Source organism: Humulus lupulus, chromosome 6, assembly GCF_963169125.1.
Source record: "Humulus lupulus chromosome 6, drHumLupu1.1, whole genome shotgun sequence".
Taxonomy (NCBI): Eukaryota; Viridiplantae; Streptophyta; class Magnoliopsida; order Rosales; family Cannabaceae; genus Humulus; species Humulus lupulus.
In genome coordinates this window covers 131408856-131425512 of record NC_084798.1, presented here as the reverse complement: position 1 = coordinate 131425512, position 16657 = coordinate 131408856, and the positions used below count along the sequence as shown (strand labels likewise).

Here is a 16657-nt window from a genome sequence, read left to right as displayed (position 1 = left end):
CCCTTTGTTGAGAGGCAGAAGCTTTGCCTTTCCCTTTATCCTTCGATTTCCCATCTTTACTCACTACAACACCAAACCCAAAAAAAATTCGACAGCACTTCCCCGTAAATTAAATACGTTCCTTCTTCAAAACCACCCTATAAATCTAATGTCACATAATACAATACCCAAAGACTACATATCACAACAGCCAAAAACTAATTTCTTCCAAAAGACAAGCAACAATTGAATCCAACCCCAAATGCGGAAAAAAAATCTTGAAATAAAAGGGATTGAAAACACTTACTCGCCTTTGAAATGAACTTCCTCTTGCTTGAATGATCAAAGCCCTTTAAAAAATTTAACCTTCTTCAAGAAATGTGAAACTCTTAATTTTAGGGTTCAAAAATGTAATTTGGAAATTGGGATTGGTGGACAAATAAATCAATAGTTGATAGGCTTAAAGCAGATGAAGAAGAAAGGGGGGAAAATAAGGTAGGATTTCTTGGAGGAGGCATTAATGGAGGATCAATGGTGGTTTTGGGTTGTTGGGATAGAGACAACACGGAAGGGAGAAGAAAAAATGAGGGTTTGAGGAAAAGTTTCGAAATCAAGCCCTTTTAAAAAAAAATCTGGGATAAGAGCGTTGTAGCGCTACATATATAGCGTTGTAGCACTACCTGTGGTTTCTGGGAAATATCTATTTCTGGGTATAGCGCCATAGCGCTACTAAGTCAGCGTTGCAGCGTTACGGACCGATTAAAAAATACGCTTTGGTTATGAGATTAGCGTCGTAGCACCCTCTTCATAGCGCTGTAGCGCTTCTGGCTTCAAAAATCTTCCAAACTTCTTTGTAAATAGCGCTATAGCGCCACCTACCCAGCACTGTAGCGCTACAGCCCTCAAAAATAAAATTTTCTAACCCTTTTCTAGTAAAACTCTTGCGTTTTTTCATGTTTTTCACGGTTTATAAAATACATCACAATTGTTCCCAATTAAAACTAAAAATAATCACTAAAACAAATTCCCTAAAATATTGTTCCAAACAATAAAAAAAAAACAAATAACATAAATTTAAAAAACAAAAAAATAAAAATAAACTTAGGAATGCCTCCTAAGAGCGCTGTCTTTAACGTCTTTTAGTTGGACTCTTGTTTCTATTCAATTTAGAGTGGTTCCAAAATCACCACGGACTTGCATTTTTCCACCGAGCCCTCCAAATAATGCTTCAACCTCTAACCATTCACCTTAAAGTGTCACGTCTTATCACTATGAATTTGCATTGCTCCATAAGGAAATGAAGCAACTACTATGAATGGTCCTGACCATCTCGATTTCAATTTACCAAGAAAGAGCTTAAATCTTGAATTAAATAGTAGCACTTTATCTCCTGGTTGAAAATCCTTCCTAAGTATCCACTTATCATGAAAGGCCTTCAACTTATCTTTATAAATCGTCGTATTCTCATAAGCTTCATTTCAGAAGCCTATTTTGTCCCACCATAAATAGGTCAAGATTTAACTTTTTCACAGCCCAGTAAGCTCTGTGCTCAAGTTCCACTGGTAAGTGGCATGCCTTACCAAACACCAATCGATATGGTGACATGTCGATCGGAGTCTTTAAGGCTGTGCGATAAGCCCAAAGTGAATCGTCAAGCTTTTTCGACCAATCCTTCCTTGATGTATTTACAGTTTTTTCCAAGATGCTTTTAATCTCCTGATTTGACACTTCAGCTTGACCATTTGCAAGTGGATGGTAGAATAACGCCTTTCGATGATGAAATCCATAACAAGCACAAAGAGCAGTAAATGACTTGTTGCAAAAATGACTCCCTCTATCACTAATAATTGCTCTTGGAGTACCGAGCCGGGTAGAAATTTTTTTTTTAAGGAATTTAAGTACCTCTTTACCATCACAATTAGGAGTTGCTGCAGCTTCTACCCATTTAGAAACATAGTCCACCACAAGCAGAATGTACTTATTATTATAAGATGACGGGAAAGGTCCCAAAAATTCTATTCCCCACACGTCAAACAACTCAACTTCCATAATACTATTCATGGGCATTTGATCTCTTCTTGATATATTACCAGTTCTTTGAAAACAATCACAACTCTTGACAAATACATTAGCATCTTTAAATAACGTAGGCCAATAAAATCCACATTGCAAAACTTTTGATGTTGTTCTTGTTCCTCCGAAATGACCGCCACAATGCAAAGTACGACAATGAGTAAGATGGATAGCATTTCTTCTTCTGGGATGCATCTTCTAATTACTTGGTCAGCACAATGACGAAAAAGAATGTGCTCATCCCAATAATAATGCTTAACTTCTGAATAAAACTTTTTAAGTTGTTGCCTTGACATATCAAGAGGCACAACCTTCGCTACCAAATAATTAACATAATCCGCGAACCATGGTAGCTTTTCTTCACTGTCTATCGAAAATAATTGTTCATCCAGGAACTTGTCATCAATTTGTACAATTTTCTGATTAGGGTCGTCTTCTAATTCCAATCTAGATAGATGGTTTGCAACTAAATTTTTTGTTCCCATTTTATCACAAATTTCCATGTCAAACTCTTGCAATAATAGAACCCATTGAATCAAGCGAGGTTTTGCGTCCTTCTTGGTCATAAGATACTTAATAGCAGAATGGTCTGTGTAGACAATAAACTTATTACCAATTAAGTATGGCCTGAATTTATCGAATGCAAAAACAATTGCAAGTAGTTCCTTCTCATTTGTTGCATAGTTTAATTGAGATCATTCAAGGTCCTACTAGCATAATAAATTGTTCAAAAAACCTTGTCAACTCGCTGCCCCATAACCGCTCCAACTGCATAATCACTTGCATCACACATCAATTCAAAGGGAAGTTCCCAATTTGGTGGTACCACAATCGGTGCAGTGATCAATTTCTCTTTCAAAGTATTGAAGGCTTTTTAACAACCAGCATCAAAATTAAATTGTACTCCATTCATTAATAGCGTAGACATGGGTTTAGAAATCTTGGAGAAATCTTTAATAAATCTCCTATAAAATCCAGCGTGGCCAAGAAAACTCCGATTACCCTTAACTGAAATCGGAGGAGGCAAGTTCTCAATAGTTGAAACCTTCGCACGTTCTACTTCTATTCCTTTGCTAGAAATCTTAAGGCCCAAAACAATTCCTTCACTCACCATAAAGTGACATTTTTCCCAAGTTAGGACCAAATTAGATTATTCGCATCTTGTTAACACCTTCTCCAAATTATGTAGACACATATCAAAAGATGGGCCAAAAAACTGAGAAATCATCCATAAATATTTCAATGCTCTTCTCCACCATATCAGAAAATAATGACATCATACATCTCTGAAAAGTAGCAGGAGCATTGCATAATCCAAATGGCATTCTTCGAAAAGCAGACGTACCATAAGGACAAGTAAAAGTTGTTTTCTCCTCGTCTTCAGGGGCAGTAGGTATTTGGTGATAACCAGAATACCCATCTAAAAAGCAATAGAAGTGATGGCCCGACAGTCTGTCAAGCATTTGATCAACGAAAGGCAATGGGAAGTGATCTTTCCTTGTCGCCTTATTTAGCTTTCTGTAGTCAATACAAATTCTCCACCCCGTCACTGTACGAGTTGGAATTAACTCATTATTCTCATTTTTTACCACTGTCAATCCACCTTTTTTCGGAACCACTTGGACTGGACATACCCACGAACTATCTGAAATTGGATAAATAACACCAGCAACTAACCACTTCAAAATTTCTTTTTGAACCACCTCTTTCATTGCAGGATTTAGCCTCCTTTGAGCATCAATACTAGCCTTACTGTCCTCCTCCATGAGAATACGGTGCATAACAGTAGATGGGCTAATTCCCTTTATATCGACTAAGGTCCAGCCAGTAACCAATTCATGAGCTCGAAATACTCTTAATAATTTTTCCTCTTCAACAGTAGATAATGAAGCAGAAATAATAACAGGGAGAGTATCATTCTTACTGAAATAGGCATATTTAAGATGATTCAGTAAAGTTTTCAATTCAAGTACTGGTGGTTTCTTTATAGATGGTAGTGATCTCTCGGACACTTGTCCAAGTTCCTTATATTTCTTCTTATAGATAGGTCCAGCGGAGTTTAGCCATTTTACATATTCATGAACCTCAATGCCATCACAATCTTCCACTTCTTGCGAAGTAAGGCTTTTCTCAAGCGGATCTTCAATAAGTTTCCTCTTTCACAATTGCTCCTCGACTATATTCACACTAAAGCAACTATCACTTGATCTAGGATACTTCAAGGCCTTGAATACATTAAATACCACCTCATCACCATGCACTCTTAGCCTCAATTCTCCTTTTTGAACATCTATCAAGGCTTGACCAGTGGCTAAAAAGGGTCGTCCCAAAATAATTGGAACATTTTCATCTTCCTCCATATGAAGAACAATAAGATCAATGGGAAAGATGAAATTGTCCACTTTGATAAGAAGAACTTCAATAATACCCCAAGTGTGTGTCAAAGAACGATCAGCCAGTTGTAGAGTAATCGTAGTGGGCCTAGCTTCCCCCAAACCGAGTCTTCGAAATACAGACAGTGGCATTAGATTAATGCCTGAACCTAGATCACATAAAGCCCTCTCACAATGGAAATTCCTTATGGTACAAGGTATAGTGAAGCTGCTCGGATCTCTCAATTTTTGAGGAAGTTTCTTTTGAATTATGGCACTACACTCTTCTGTCAAACCTACGATTTCATAATCCTCAATTTTTCTTTTATTAGACAAAATCTCCTTCATAAACTTCACATAACTAGGAATTTGTTCAAGAGCTTCCGCAAAGGGAATGTTAATGTGAAGTTTCTTAAATACTTCAAGAAATTTGGAGAATTGCTTGTCAAGATTTGCCTTTCGCAACTGTTATGGATAAGGAATCTTGGGTGTCGACTCGGTGTATTTTGGCATTACTTATTTTGGAAGGTCTTCAGTAACCTCCTCTTGTGTTGGACTAGGTACAGATTGATCTTCAATCTTAGTACCCTTGTTTTCTACTGTACGCCCCTCATATTTAATCCCACTCCTCAAAATAACCGCTTGACATTGCGCTTTTGGATTCACCACTATTGGGCTAGGTAAAGCCCCTTGGTTACAATCTTCCATTAACTTTGCAAGTTGGCAAACTTGTGTTTCTAAGCTCCGAATGGAGGATCTGGTTTCTATCATAAATTGGCTCAATGCATCAGGGGATACCTCTGGTTTAGTCAAGTGAGGGGGTGGCTGTTGATGTTGCGACATTGGTGGCCTTTGAGTATCATAAAAAGGTCTTGGGTTTAGCCCATAAGATGGTCTATGTGGAGGATATTGAGGTGGATTTGGATGTTACTGTGGTTGGTGTGCTTGATTATTACTCCATGACAAATTAGGATGATTCTTGTATGTTGGAGTATAGTTGTTTGGGTATGGGTCATTATTAGGTGGCCTTGGGAAATTACCAATGGCTTGAACTTGTTCAAATAGGATATCATCAACTGAATAAGAACTCGTCGATGGACATTGCTGAAAATGATGAGGGCCTCCACATGTCTCACAACTGATAGGAGCAGGTTGTAGTTGCATCGCTTGAGCTGAACTGTTGTTTTGTTGTTGTATTTGTTTCGTTAACGAAGAAATTTGAGCAATGAGCATAGCAATAGGATCCACTTCTAGAACTCCTACCACCTTCTTATTTTCTCGCTCAGATTGCCAATTATAATTATTCATGGCCATTTCCTCTAAAAGCTCGTAAGCTTCATTAGCGCTTTTGCTCATAAATGCTCCACCTGCTGCTGCATCTATGATAGTTCTTGTGTTTCCCCTCAAACCATTATAGAAAGTGTGCACCAACATCCCTTTCACTATACCATGATGTGGACATTTTCGCAGTAGCTCTTTAAACCTCTCCCAAGCATCATATAATGATTCTCCCTCAAATTGACAGAAATTATTTATTTCTCCTCTAATCCGTGTTGATTTAGCAAGAGGAAAGTACTTAGCGAGAAATTTTTTAGCAAGATCTTCCCATGTCAGAATGGAGTTGGCTTGCAGTAAAATCAACCAACTTTTAGCCATGTCTCTCAACGAAAATGGAAATAGCTTCAAACGGATTGCGTCATTACTCACTCCGTTCATTTTGAAAGTGTCACATAACTCCAAAAAGTTGGTAATATGAAGGTTTGGATCCTCATTAGGTAGCCCTCCAAACTGAACCCAATTCTGAACCATTTGAATTATAGAGGGCTTGATCTCAAAATTGTTTGCCTCCACAGTAGGTGGACAAATACTATAATGTACCCCTATAACAGTAGGGAGTACATAGTCCTTCAGGGGTAAGTTTGCCTCAGCTGCAACATTCCCCACATTACCCTGATTCTGATTGTTGTTAGCGACATTATTGACATTCTGGGCAATCTTTTCAAGTCTTTTCAGTTTTCTTTCTCTTTTGCAGGTCTTCTCAATCTTAGGATCAACAGGTACTAGTATTTTCGACCCCTTACGTCGCATAAAAATAGGTCACCTGAAATTGAGAAATTTAAAAGCAACTCGATTTAGAAAACGTTAAATGAAAACCAAAGTAGATTGAAAAACAATTATATTTGATATTTATTATTAGTCCCCGACAACGACGCCAAAAAATTGATCGTGAGAATATGATATGCAAGTGCATGCAACCGATTCAAGTAATATAGATAGTAAATAGAGTATCGTTCCCACAAGGACTATTGACCAATTACCAATAACTAATTTTCAAATTCTATTTGGTGAATTAAAATTTAGATGAATAATTAAAATTAAAATGAATACTCTAAACTATAAACGTAATTTAAATAACTATAAGCAAAACAATGAATCAACTAATTAAAAATCAATAATAAAAAAAGCCCAGGAATTAATTTCATCAACTTTTCATTCTATTAATTTTACTAATCAATTCTAAATCTCTTCTTCATATTCTAATAGCAAGTTAACATAATCGATTCCTATTCTTTTTGAAGATATAAGATCTCAGCCTATATGAAGGTTTTCTACATCTCTGTGATAAACTTAAACATATAAAAGGCATTAAGCATGGAAACCTATTTACTACACAAGTCATACAGGTACTTTCGTCCAATATGCAACCTATGTCTATATAATGATAGCATATTCAATTCTCATCTTTCGAATTTTGAATCAAAACCATTATATTAAGTAAATAGTGATCAAGTATTTACCAGCATTAAACAAACATCATATAGATTAGACTAGAGAAGAAGAATCAATAGAACATCATAATAAAATTAAATAGAAATCAAAGTGACTACATTAATCCCTAGATAAATATTTAGTTCACAGCTAACATAATGAAAATAAACTTCAAGTAATTATTCATAGAAAATAACCTAAAGAATTTAGATGAAGAGAAAAATCTAAAAAGTCAGGAAAAGAAATCTAATTACAGTAGCCTTTTCTAAATCTAGGGTTTATCAGACAAAAACTGCCTCATAAATTCGCATAATAAGGTTCCTTAAATAGCTTTCCAACGCTCCCAAGTGAAAAGACCATTTTGTCCTTCAAAAAGTGGCTAAAAATCTGAAAACCGCGTTGATAGCGTTGCAGCGCTAGGTCTTGAGCACTGTAGCGCTATTGTCAGTGCTGGAATGCCCTAAAAAAATATTTCACTATCTCTGTAGCGCCCATAACGTAGCGCTGTAGTGCTAGTGTTCTGTTCCAGATAGCGTTGTAGCGCCTGCTTTGTAGCATTGGGGTGCTACTAACAGATTCAACATGTTCCAATATATCCTTTCTAGCACTGTAGTGCCCCTTTGATAGCGCTGTAGCACTATTGACAGTATCATACCTCTGACATATTGATCCAGAAAAACACAATTTTCTCCAAAATAACTCCATTTTCTTCCACTTTCACTTCATTCCACTCTTTTCACCATCGTAGCATGAAAATCCTGAAACATGAACAAACGAGCGTAATTCGACAATAGAATAGCCCTAAACTAATGGAAACCTACCTAAAAAAATAGACCCTAAACGAGCCTAAAAATCATTTATCAATAGAGAACCTTGTGGAGGATCTTGGTGTGAGTACCTAGGAACAGCTTGGATAGGAAGTTCATTCAAATTACGAAAAGATAGCAAGGACACTTGATAGGCATCAAGAGGTATGCTTTTTATTCTTTTCTTACTTATGATTAATGTGTGTATATTAATAGATTCGCATATTTGAAGGTAGTTTAAATATGTTACAAAAATGGTTGTTGCACATTGGGCCAACCCATCACCATTCCGCTGTGTATTAGGAAACTCGTTCCTAAAAAATCACATATATGCACATATATTCCAAATAGACCCATAACGGGCCAAATTACGAAAATTTCCCTTCTAATAAGAAACGGGCCCAAATGCATAATTAATACACCTAAACATGCATATCTAGTCATTTTATCATATAACTCCTATAATTACATACTTACACGCATATATATCACATAAACAAATAATTTTGATAAATTTCCATCCTGGCCCCCTAATCAAGGCCCTAAGCCTTATTAGGTAATTTGGGACGTTACACATTTTCTCCAAAGTCGCCATATAAAGGATGTTCACCGAGCTCCTGTTATCAATCAGGACTCGATGAACTCTCTTTTTGGAAACTTGGATGGTAATGACTAATGGGTCATTTTGGGGAAATTGGACATGAGTGGTGTCCTCTTCTATGAAAGTAATAGGTTGGATTTCGACCCTTTGCTGTTTGGGATCTTGAGGTTCTGGGACATAAGGAGATCCATCTCCTGTTTTCAACTTCTGGACATATCTTTTCTGCTTGTTCCTTCTATATGGGGTCCCTCGACGATGGTTATCACATCTTCTCCATCAATTGGGGGAGGCTGATTATCCTCCCTCACAGGGGCTACGACAACTTGAGGTTGTTGCGCAGGCTGGGACGGTGCTGCCCTCTAGTTAGGCAGAGCTTGCGACTAGTTGTTGTTTCTACTTTGATTGTTATCTGAGGTCGCCTCTCGAGATCAACCCTTCAATTCCATCTTTTAATTGTCTACATTCCTCATTCGTGTGACAGATGTCCATGTGGAACCAAAAATATTTATTTTGATCACGTTTGGGGTGTTTATTGCGCATTGCCTCAAAATACCTGAATGGAACTTGATTCTCATTTGTCACGTATATATTTTCCCAAGTTTCTATGAGCTCAGTATATACAGTGTAAATGGAGTTATATTTATCTCCATTTTTCGTTCTACTCTTGTCCGCCTAGAGGTTATTTCCTTAATTTTTCATCTGCTTGGAAGAATTGTCCCCAAAAGGTTGGGTCGTGGATGGTGCTATCGAGCTCGGGGCTGAGCTAATGTTCGTCATTGTAGTGATTGAGGTCGGAGGCGCTAATTGTAGTGCTGACCTAGCCTCTTCTACTTTGATGAACCTTTGGGCCCGAACGGTGAACTTTGTGATTGTTCGCACTAACTTTCATTGTTTGTCATCCCATATGGGGCTTCCAAGGAAGATTCTAGCTGGAACCGCCATTAGATGGCTACTATCATCAACATTGCAGGCCCGGGCTCCCTCGATCTTGAATCTGGCCATATACTTCTTTAGTGACTCTCCTGGTTGTTGTCGAATATTTGCTAAAGATGAAGCTTCGGGCTTGATGCTTTTTGCAGCATGAAATTGCTTTTTGAACTTCTTTGACAATTGTTCCTAGACGAGATTGAATGTCTTCGGAACTTTTCAAACTAAATTTTTGCAGCTCCTGTTATTGTCATTGGGAATAGCATGCATCTGAGCTCGAGGCCAACATTACTGGCTCTCATCACAATGTGGAATGTGCACTAGAGGCTACTAGGATCAGTGTTCCCATCATATGGTAACACATGGGGTATCTTAAACCCATATGGAAAAGGTGTGCTTGAGATATGAGGAGCAAAAGTGTAACGCTCTGGATAGCCAAGAACGTTACATTGTGTATTTATAAAAGTGCAAGACTTGCTAATCAAGTCATTTAGTTAGAAACGTGTTACAGAAACTATAATTGAACTAGGGTTAAAAGATTTTGGTCACAAAAGTTGCATTTCATATATTTAAACATTTTAGTACATGGGATCCCAAAAGAAATAGTGTTTAAAAGATAGTTTACAAAATTTCAGGTTATAGGTACAGCTACTAGCCACTCTAAGGGCAAAACAGACATTTAGACTATCCCGTTCTGTACCACTCCCCGGACGTGGAGACCGATCAGCTGATTATGTACATTCAGCCTTAAAGCTCTCCCACTAAGGACTGGTCCACTTTACCCTTGCCTTTACCTGCACCACGTAGCACCCGTTAGCTAAGGCCCAGCAAGAAAACACAATAACAGAGCATAATCATCAATCAAACAATCAGATAATTCATACAGTGTAATCATACACTCAACAGTCCAAGACATCCATTTAATCAGGCATTCAGCATACCAATCTTATCAATTATCATTAACAACCAATTCACATATAACAATCAGAGTCGACGCCCTTAGGCCGCACCCCCTATTTATCCCACTGACTTCGGCTCGCTTAAACCGAGCTCAATGAATATCAAGTTGTCCTCAGCTACCAGTGGCCAAGCTGTGCCCTGTGGACAAATATTGATTCTCACACTCTTAGGCCGTTTATCACATGTCCCATGTCATAATAACATCTATGACATCATACATATATAGGGAGCTCTTAGTCCCAACATAATCACATAATCGGGTGCAGTTTTCTTACCATTGAATTCCGATAGCTTTGATCAATGATGACAACCCTCAAGCACGATCCCTTCCAAGCCTTAGCGTACACCTAGTCACGATCATAAGTTAGAACCATTACAAAACTTCAATCCCAAAACCTAACCTCGGGACCAATCCCGAGCCCTCGGGAAGCCCTAATTCCACCAAACGGGGTGGTGGAATCAAACCCCGAGCCCCCGGGGAAAAACCCTAAGAAATAATCCAAAAATCCTCTTCCGGAGACAAGGTAGCGCTACAGCGCCCTAAAGTGGGTGCTATAGCACTACAAACAAAGCCAAAATGCCCAAACATCCTTGGCCTAGCGCTGTAGCGCCCAAAGACTAGCACTGTAACACTCCTCTTCCCAGATTTGTCTCCTTCTAACTTCCTCGAACAAAAATCCACCAAAACTCTTCCAAACCACAACTATACTCCAAAATGAGCTTACCATCATCTATATCTCACCCCACACAACCCAACCATACAGAACTTAGCCACATGCACCCCAAAACAAAGAAAAATCCATGTTTGAGCATGAAGCTCAAAAACCCAACAAAAGAGAACCAGAACAGTCCATAATCCAAGTGTTCAAGCTCATAATTTCTTACCTCAAGTGGGGAATTCGACCTTATGTTGTCTTTAGTATCCTTCCAATACTAAGCTCATCAACTCCTCAACTTTATCTCTCTTAATTTCCACCAAAACCAAGTTTCAGAAACCCATGCTAATAAAACTCAGAAACTAAAGAAAACCTTGAAACTTATCTCAATTGGACTAAATTTTAGTAGAACTCCTAGTTTCATCCAGAATCTCAAGTGCTAAACTTGACCTAAGCCTCCTTTGAACCACAGCTCCAAGAATTCACAAGAAATGGTGCAAGAAAATGATAAATTGATAGAGAGAAGAAGGTAGGCCCCAAGTGTTCTATTTTCCTTCTTTCCCTTTTTGTCTTTTCCCTTTTTCTTTCAGTTTCCCTCAAATTCTAAACATTCCTTTAAGTCATAAATCAGTATAACACTTATCTTTTATAAACCAAATGACCATATTGCCCTCCCAATAATAACTAAACCTTGAAATCATTCTAAGGGCATTTTGGTCATTACTCCCAATTCCCACTAATTCCTCGAGTGTCTCTATTAATTACCGCTTACATCCCAACACCTAACTAATCACCAATTATATTCCTCAATATCAAATGGTCTTCAATATATTTTCTAAATTCCCAGAAATACCCCCAGACTCACCCCGAGCCGGGTATAAATCCCCGCCGTGACTTTTCCTCTACACCACTCACTCGGATCGCCTCGTGTCACAAGTTATAAATATATCCACATAATAATGTGGTCTCAACAATTTTTCACAAATATTTACATTTATGCCCTCAATGGGCCAAAATTACGAATATACCCTTATAGCCTAAACATGGCCTACATGCACACTAATACGCATAGTCATGCATCTCATACATCAAGTAATCATATAAGCATGCTTATCACATAATCATGCATTTAATCATTTAAATCACATATAATCCAGTTATGCTCTCCCGGCACACTAATCAAGGCCCTTAAGCCTTATTAGTAAATTTGGGTCGTTACAACTATCTCGTCCTAATGATAATTTCGTCCTCGAAATTTACCTGAATAACTCGGGATACTGATGCCGCATCGCTTACTCATGCTCCCAAGTCGCCTCCTCGACCCTACTATTCCTCCACAACACTTTAAAAAGAGGAATCATCGTATTGCGTATAACGTTATCCTTCCAATCCAAAATCTAAACTGGTTGTTCCTCATAAGCCAAATCTATCTCCAATTCCAGATCTTCATACTTCAACACATGTGTCGTATCTGAGACGTACTTCCGGAGCATAGAAACATGGAATACGTCATTGACTTCTGACAACGACGGTGGAAAAGCTAACCTGTAAGCCACCTGACCGATCCTTTCCAAGATCTTAAAAGGTCCGATGAATCTAGGGCTTAACTTGCCCTTCTTTCCAAACCTCCTCACCCCTCGTAGTGGTGAAATTCGAAGAAACACATCGTCCCCAACCTGGAATTCCACGTTTTTACGCTTGGGATCAGCATAGCTTTTCTGTCTGCTTTTTGAGGCGAGCATCCTAGCTCAGATCTTCTCAATAGCTTCATTTGTCTTCTGAACCATATCCAACCCCAAATACTTCCTATCACCCATCTCATCCTAATGAATGGGTGATCTACATCCCCTCCCATACAACATCTCATAGGGAGCTACTCCAATCATCGATTGGTAACTATTGTTATTTGAAAATTCAATCAACAGGAGATACTTACTCCACGATCCCTCAAAGTCAATCACACATGCTCTGAGCATATCCTCCAATACCTGAATCGTCCTCTTAGACTGTCCATCAGTCTGAGGATGAAAGGTCGAGGTAAACTTCAGCTGAGTCCCCATAGCCTTCTGCAAACTACCCCAAAACTTGGAGGTAAAGATAGGATCCTGGTCTGACACTATAGACTTAGGAACCCCATGGAGAAGTACGATCTCCTTCACATACAACTCTGCATACTGATCCACAATATATGTCGTCTTCACGGGAAGAAAATGAGCTGACTTGGTGTATCTGTTCACTATCACCCACAGCGAGTCATGAAGCCCTACTGTCCTAGGTAAACCTCCCACAAAATCCATCGTAATATCCTCCCATTTCCACTCGGGAATACCCAAAGGATGAAGCAACCCTGCCGGTCGCTGATGCTCAACCTTCACCTGCTAATAGGTTAAACATCTGGCTACGTACTCCACCACATCCTTCTTCATCCCCGGCCACCGATATAACGTCCGTAGATCCTGATACATCTTCGTGGTACCCAGATGAAGTGAGTACGGCGTCGTATATGACTCCACCAATATCTATCGTCTGATCCCCTCATCATCTGGAACACAAATCTGTCCCTGATACCGTAGCAAGCCAACCTCAGAAATAGAATAATCCTTAGCTACTCCCGCTAAGACATTCTCCCTAACCTCCGGTAACTGAGTGCCTACCGATTGACCTTCCTTAATTTGCTTTAGCAGGGTCGACTGTAGAGTAATATTGGCCAACTGGTCCACCACAAATTATATCCCCGCTCTGACCATCTTATCAGCTAACTCTCTCGAGATCTGGGTGGAACTATATAACTGACCTAGGCCCCTCTGGCTCAACGCATCCGCAACTACATTGGCTTTCCCCGTATGGTAAAGAATATCACAATCATAGTCCTTTACCAACTCCATCCAATGTCTCTACCTCATGTTCAGGTCCTTCTGTGTGAAAAAGTACTTCAAACTCTTATGATCGGTGTATATCTCGCACTTCTCCCCATATAGATAATGCCGCCAAACTTTCAGTGTGAATACCACCGCTGCTAACTCCAAATCATGGGTAGGATACCGCTGCTCATACTCCTTCAGCTGTCGTGACGCATAAGCAATGACTTTCTCATTCTGCATCAACACACAGCCTAAACCCAACCTCAACGCATCACAGTAGACAACAAACCTCCCTTCCCCCAAAGGAAGACTCAACACAGGCGTGGTAATAAGTCGTCGCTTCAATTCTTGGAAACTGCCCTCTCACTTGTCCGACCAGATAAACTTCAAATTCTTTCGTGTCAATTCTATCATCGGTGCCGCTAACTTCGAGAAGCCTTCCATAAACCGTCTGTAGTAACCCACTAGACCAAGAAAACTCCGCACCTCTGAGGCGTTCCTTAGCCTCGGCCAATCCCTAACTGCCTCCACCTTAGATGGATACACCTTAATCCCATCTGCACCAACAATATGTCCAAGGAATGTCATTTTCGGTAGCCAAAACTCACACTTCTTAAATTTGGCGTACAACTGGTGCTCTCTCAACCTCTTTAGAACCTGTCGAAGATGAAACTCGTGCTCTGCCTCTGAACTAGAGTACACTAAGATGTCGTTCATGAAGACAATAACAAGCTAATCTTGAAATTCCTTGAACACCATGTTCATTAGATCCATAAAGGTTGTTGGGGCATTTGTCAAACCAAACGACATGACCAGAAACTCATAGTGCCCATACCTCATCCAAAAGGCCGTCTTCGGTATGTCCTCGTCCTTGATCCTCAACTGGTGATAACCAGATCGAAGATCAATCTTTGAGAACACCGTCTTACCCTGCAGCTGATCGAACAAGTCGTCAATCCTTGGTACTGGATACTTATTCTTGATAGTTAACTTGTTCAATTCCCTGTAGTCTACACACATTCTCAGAGTCCCGTCCTTCTTCTTCACAAACAAAACTGGGGCACCCCATGGCGAGTAGCTAGGTGTGACGAACCCCAAATCCAGAAGATCCTGTAACTGTATCTTCAATTCCTTCAGTTCTACCGGTGCCATTCTATATGGTGCCCTCGACACTGGCTCTATCCCTGGCACCAATTCAATAACAAACTGAATCTCCCTACGCGGTGGCAATCCAGGTATGTCCTCAGGAAACACATCCAAGAACTAGCAAACCAATCTGGTCTCCTCCGGTCTTGTTGGCAAAACCCTAGTGGTATCTACCACACTAGCCAGAAAACTTATACATCCTCCCTATAATAGATCTCTGGCTCTCAGCGCTGATATCATGGGTACGCGGGGTCCATTCACTGCTCCCACAAAGACAAAGGGATCCTCGCCCTCCGGCTCAAAGGTCACCATCTTCTTTCTGCAGTGAATAGTAGCTCCATATCTAACCAGCCAATCCATGCTTAAAATCATATCAAAGTCCTCCACACCCAACTCAATCAAGTCTACTGACAATTCCCTACCATCAACCATCACTGGCAGTGTTATAATCCACCTCCTAGAAACTACCAGTTCTCCTGTAGGCAAAATAGTCCCAAATCCTGAAGTATAGTTCTCACTAGGTCTACACAGTCTATCAATTACCTTACTAGAAACAAACGAATGTGTAGCACCAGAGTCAATCAATACAGTAAAAGGAGAGCCAGCACTAGAAAGTTGACCTGTCACTACCGAGGGACTAGCCTCGGCCTCGGCCTCCGCCTGCGTCAGGGTGAACACTCGAGCTGGAGTCAAGCTGTCCACCTTCCCTGCATCTCCTTTCTTCACTGTTGGGCAGTCCTTCTTGACGTGTCCCACTACCCCGCACACATAACAGTCCTTAGCCCGACATTCATCTGGATGGCGTCTTTTGCACGTCGTGCACTCAGGATAGCTCCTCCATGAATCACCGCCTCCCTCACGGCCATCCTAGGTACCCTGACCCCTCCTATACGGACCGGAAGCAATCGACGTATCAGGGGTCTTCCTCTTCAGATCACTGGGGCCTCCGCCCCTACCAGACCCAGAATATGGAGGCACCGCCCTGCGGCCCTCCCGCCTTACTGCACTCTCCCTCCAAATCTTATTCTCTGCTTCCTCAGCGGTAAGAGCCTTCTCAACAGCTTGGGCATAAGTTGTCCCCCCAGGAACTGATGTAATCCTCACATCTCGGGCTATCATAGCATTAAGCCCTCTGATAAATCTGTCCTGCCTAGCTGCATCAGTAGCACAAGATCTGGTGTGAACTTCGCAAGTCTGTCAAACTTCAGGGCATATTCTATAACTGTCATGCTGCCCTGAACCAGCCCCACGAACTCATTTACCTTCGCTGCCCTGATGGCAACATCATAGTATTTCTGACTGAATAGATCCTTGAATCCTTCCCAACTCAGTGTAGTAACATCTTTGGTCTGTGATGCCACTTCCCAACAGATACGGGCATCCTCTCTCACCATATATGTGGCATAGGCCACTCTGTCATGTCCCTCTACCCTCATGAAATCTAGGATAGTAGTAATCATAGTCATCCAATGTTCGGCCTTCAATGGATCAGGTCCTCCCTCAAAGA

At 40.2% G+C, this 16657-nt stretch overlaps 2 protein-coding genes and 1 non-coding gene across 3 annotated transcripts; 1 reads left to right on the top strand and 2 right to left on the bottom strand.

Moving 5' to 3' along the window:
• Nucleotides 1-3248: 3248 nt before the first annotated feature.
• On the bottom strand, nucleotides 3249-4577 carry LOC133785465 (uncharacterized). The gene is made up of 2 exons (XM_062224695.1): nucleotides 4296-4577; nucleotides 3249-4208 (listed from the first exon to the last, which is right to left on the bottom strand). The coding sequence occupies exons 1-2, from the start codon at nucleotides 4575-4577 to the stop codon at nucleotides 3249-3251; spliced, it is 1242 nt and encodes a 413-aa protein (XP_062080679.1).
• Nucleotides 4578-5351: 774 nt separating this feature from the next.
• LOC133785464 (uncharacterized) lies at nucleotides 5352-6512 on the bottom strand. The gene has a single exon (XM_062224694.1). The coding sequence runs from the start codon at nucleotides 6510-6512 to the stop codon at nucleotides 5352-5354; it is 1161 nt and encodes a 386-aa protein (XP_062080678.1).
• On the top strand, nucleotides 5869-5978 carry LOC133787719 (small nucleolar RNA R71). Its single transcript, XR_009872721.1, has one exon. It is a non-coding gene; the product is annotated as a small nucleolar RNA R71 (small nucleolar RNA).
• Nucleotides 6513-16657: the final 10145 nt, after the last annotated feature.

Excerpts from the sequence above, each read along its gene's own strand:
- LOC133785465 (XM_062224695.1), bottom strand. The coding sequence starts at position 4,577 with ATGCCACTGTCTGTATTTCGAAGACTCGGTTTGGGGGAAGCTAGGCCC. Across the intron at positions 4,209-4,295 it reads GAGTGCATGGTGATGAGGTG|AGGAAACTTATTGAAGATCC; the intron begins GTATTTAATGTA and ends CAATTGTGAAAG.
- LOC133785464 (XM_062224694.1), bottom strand. The coding sequence starts at position 6,512 with ATGCGACGTAAGGGGTCGAAAATACTAGTACCTGTTGATCCTAAGATT.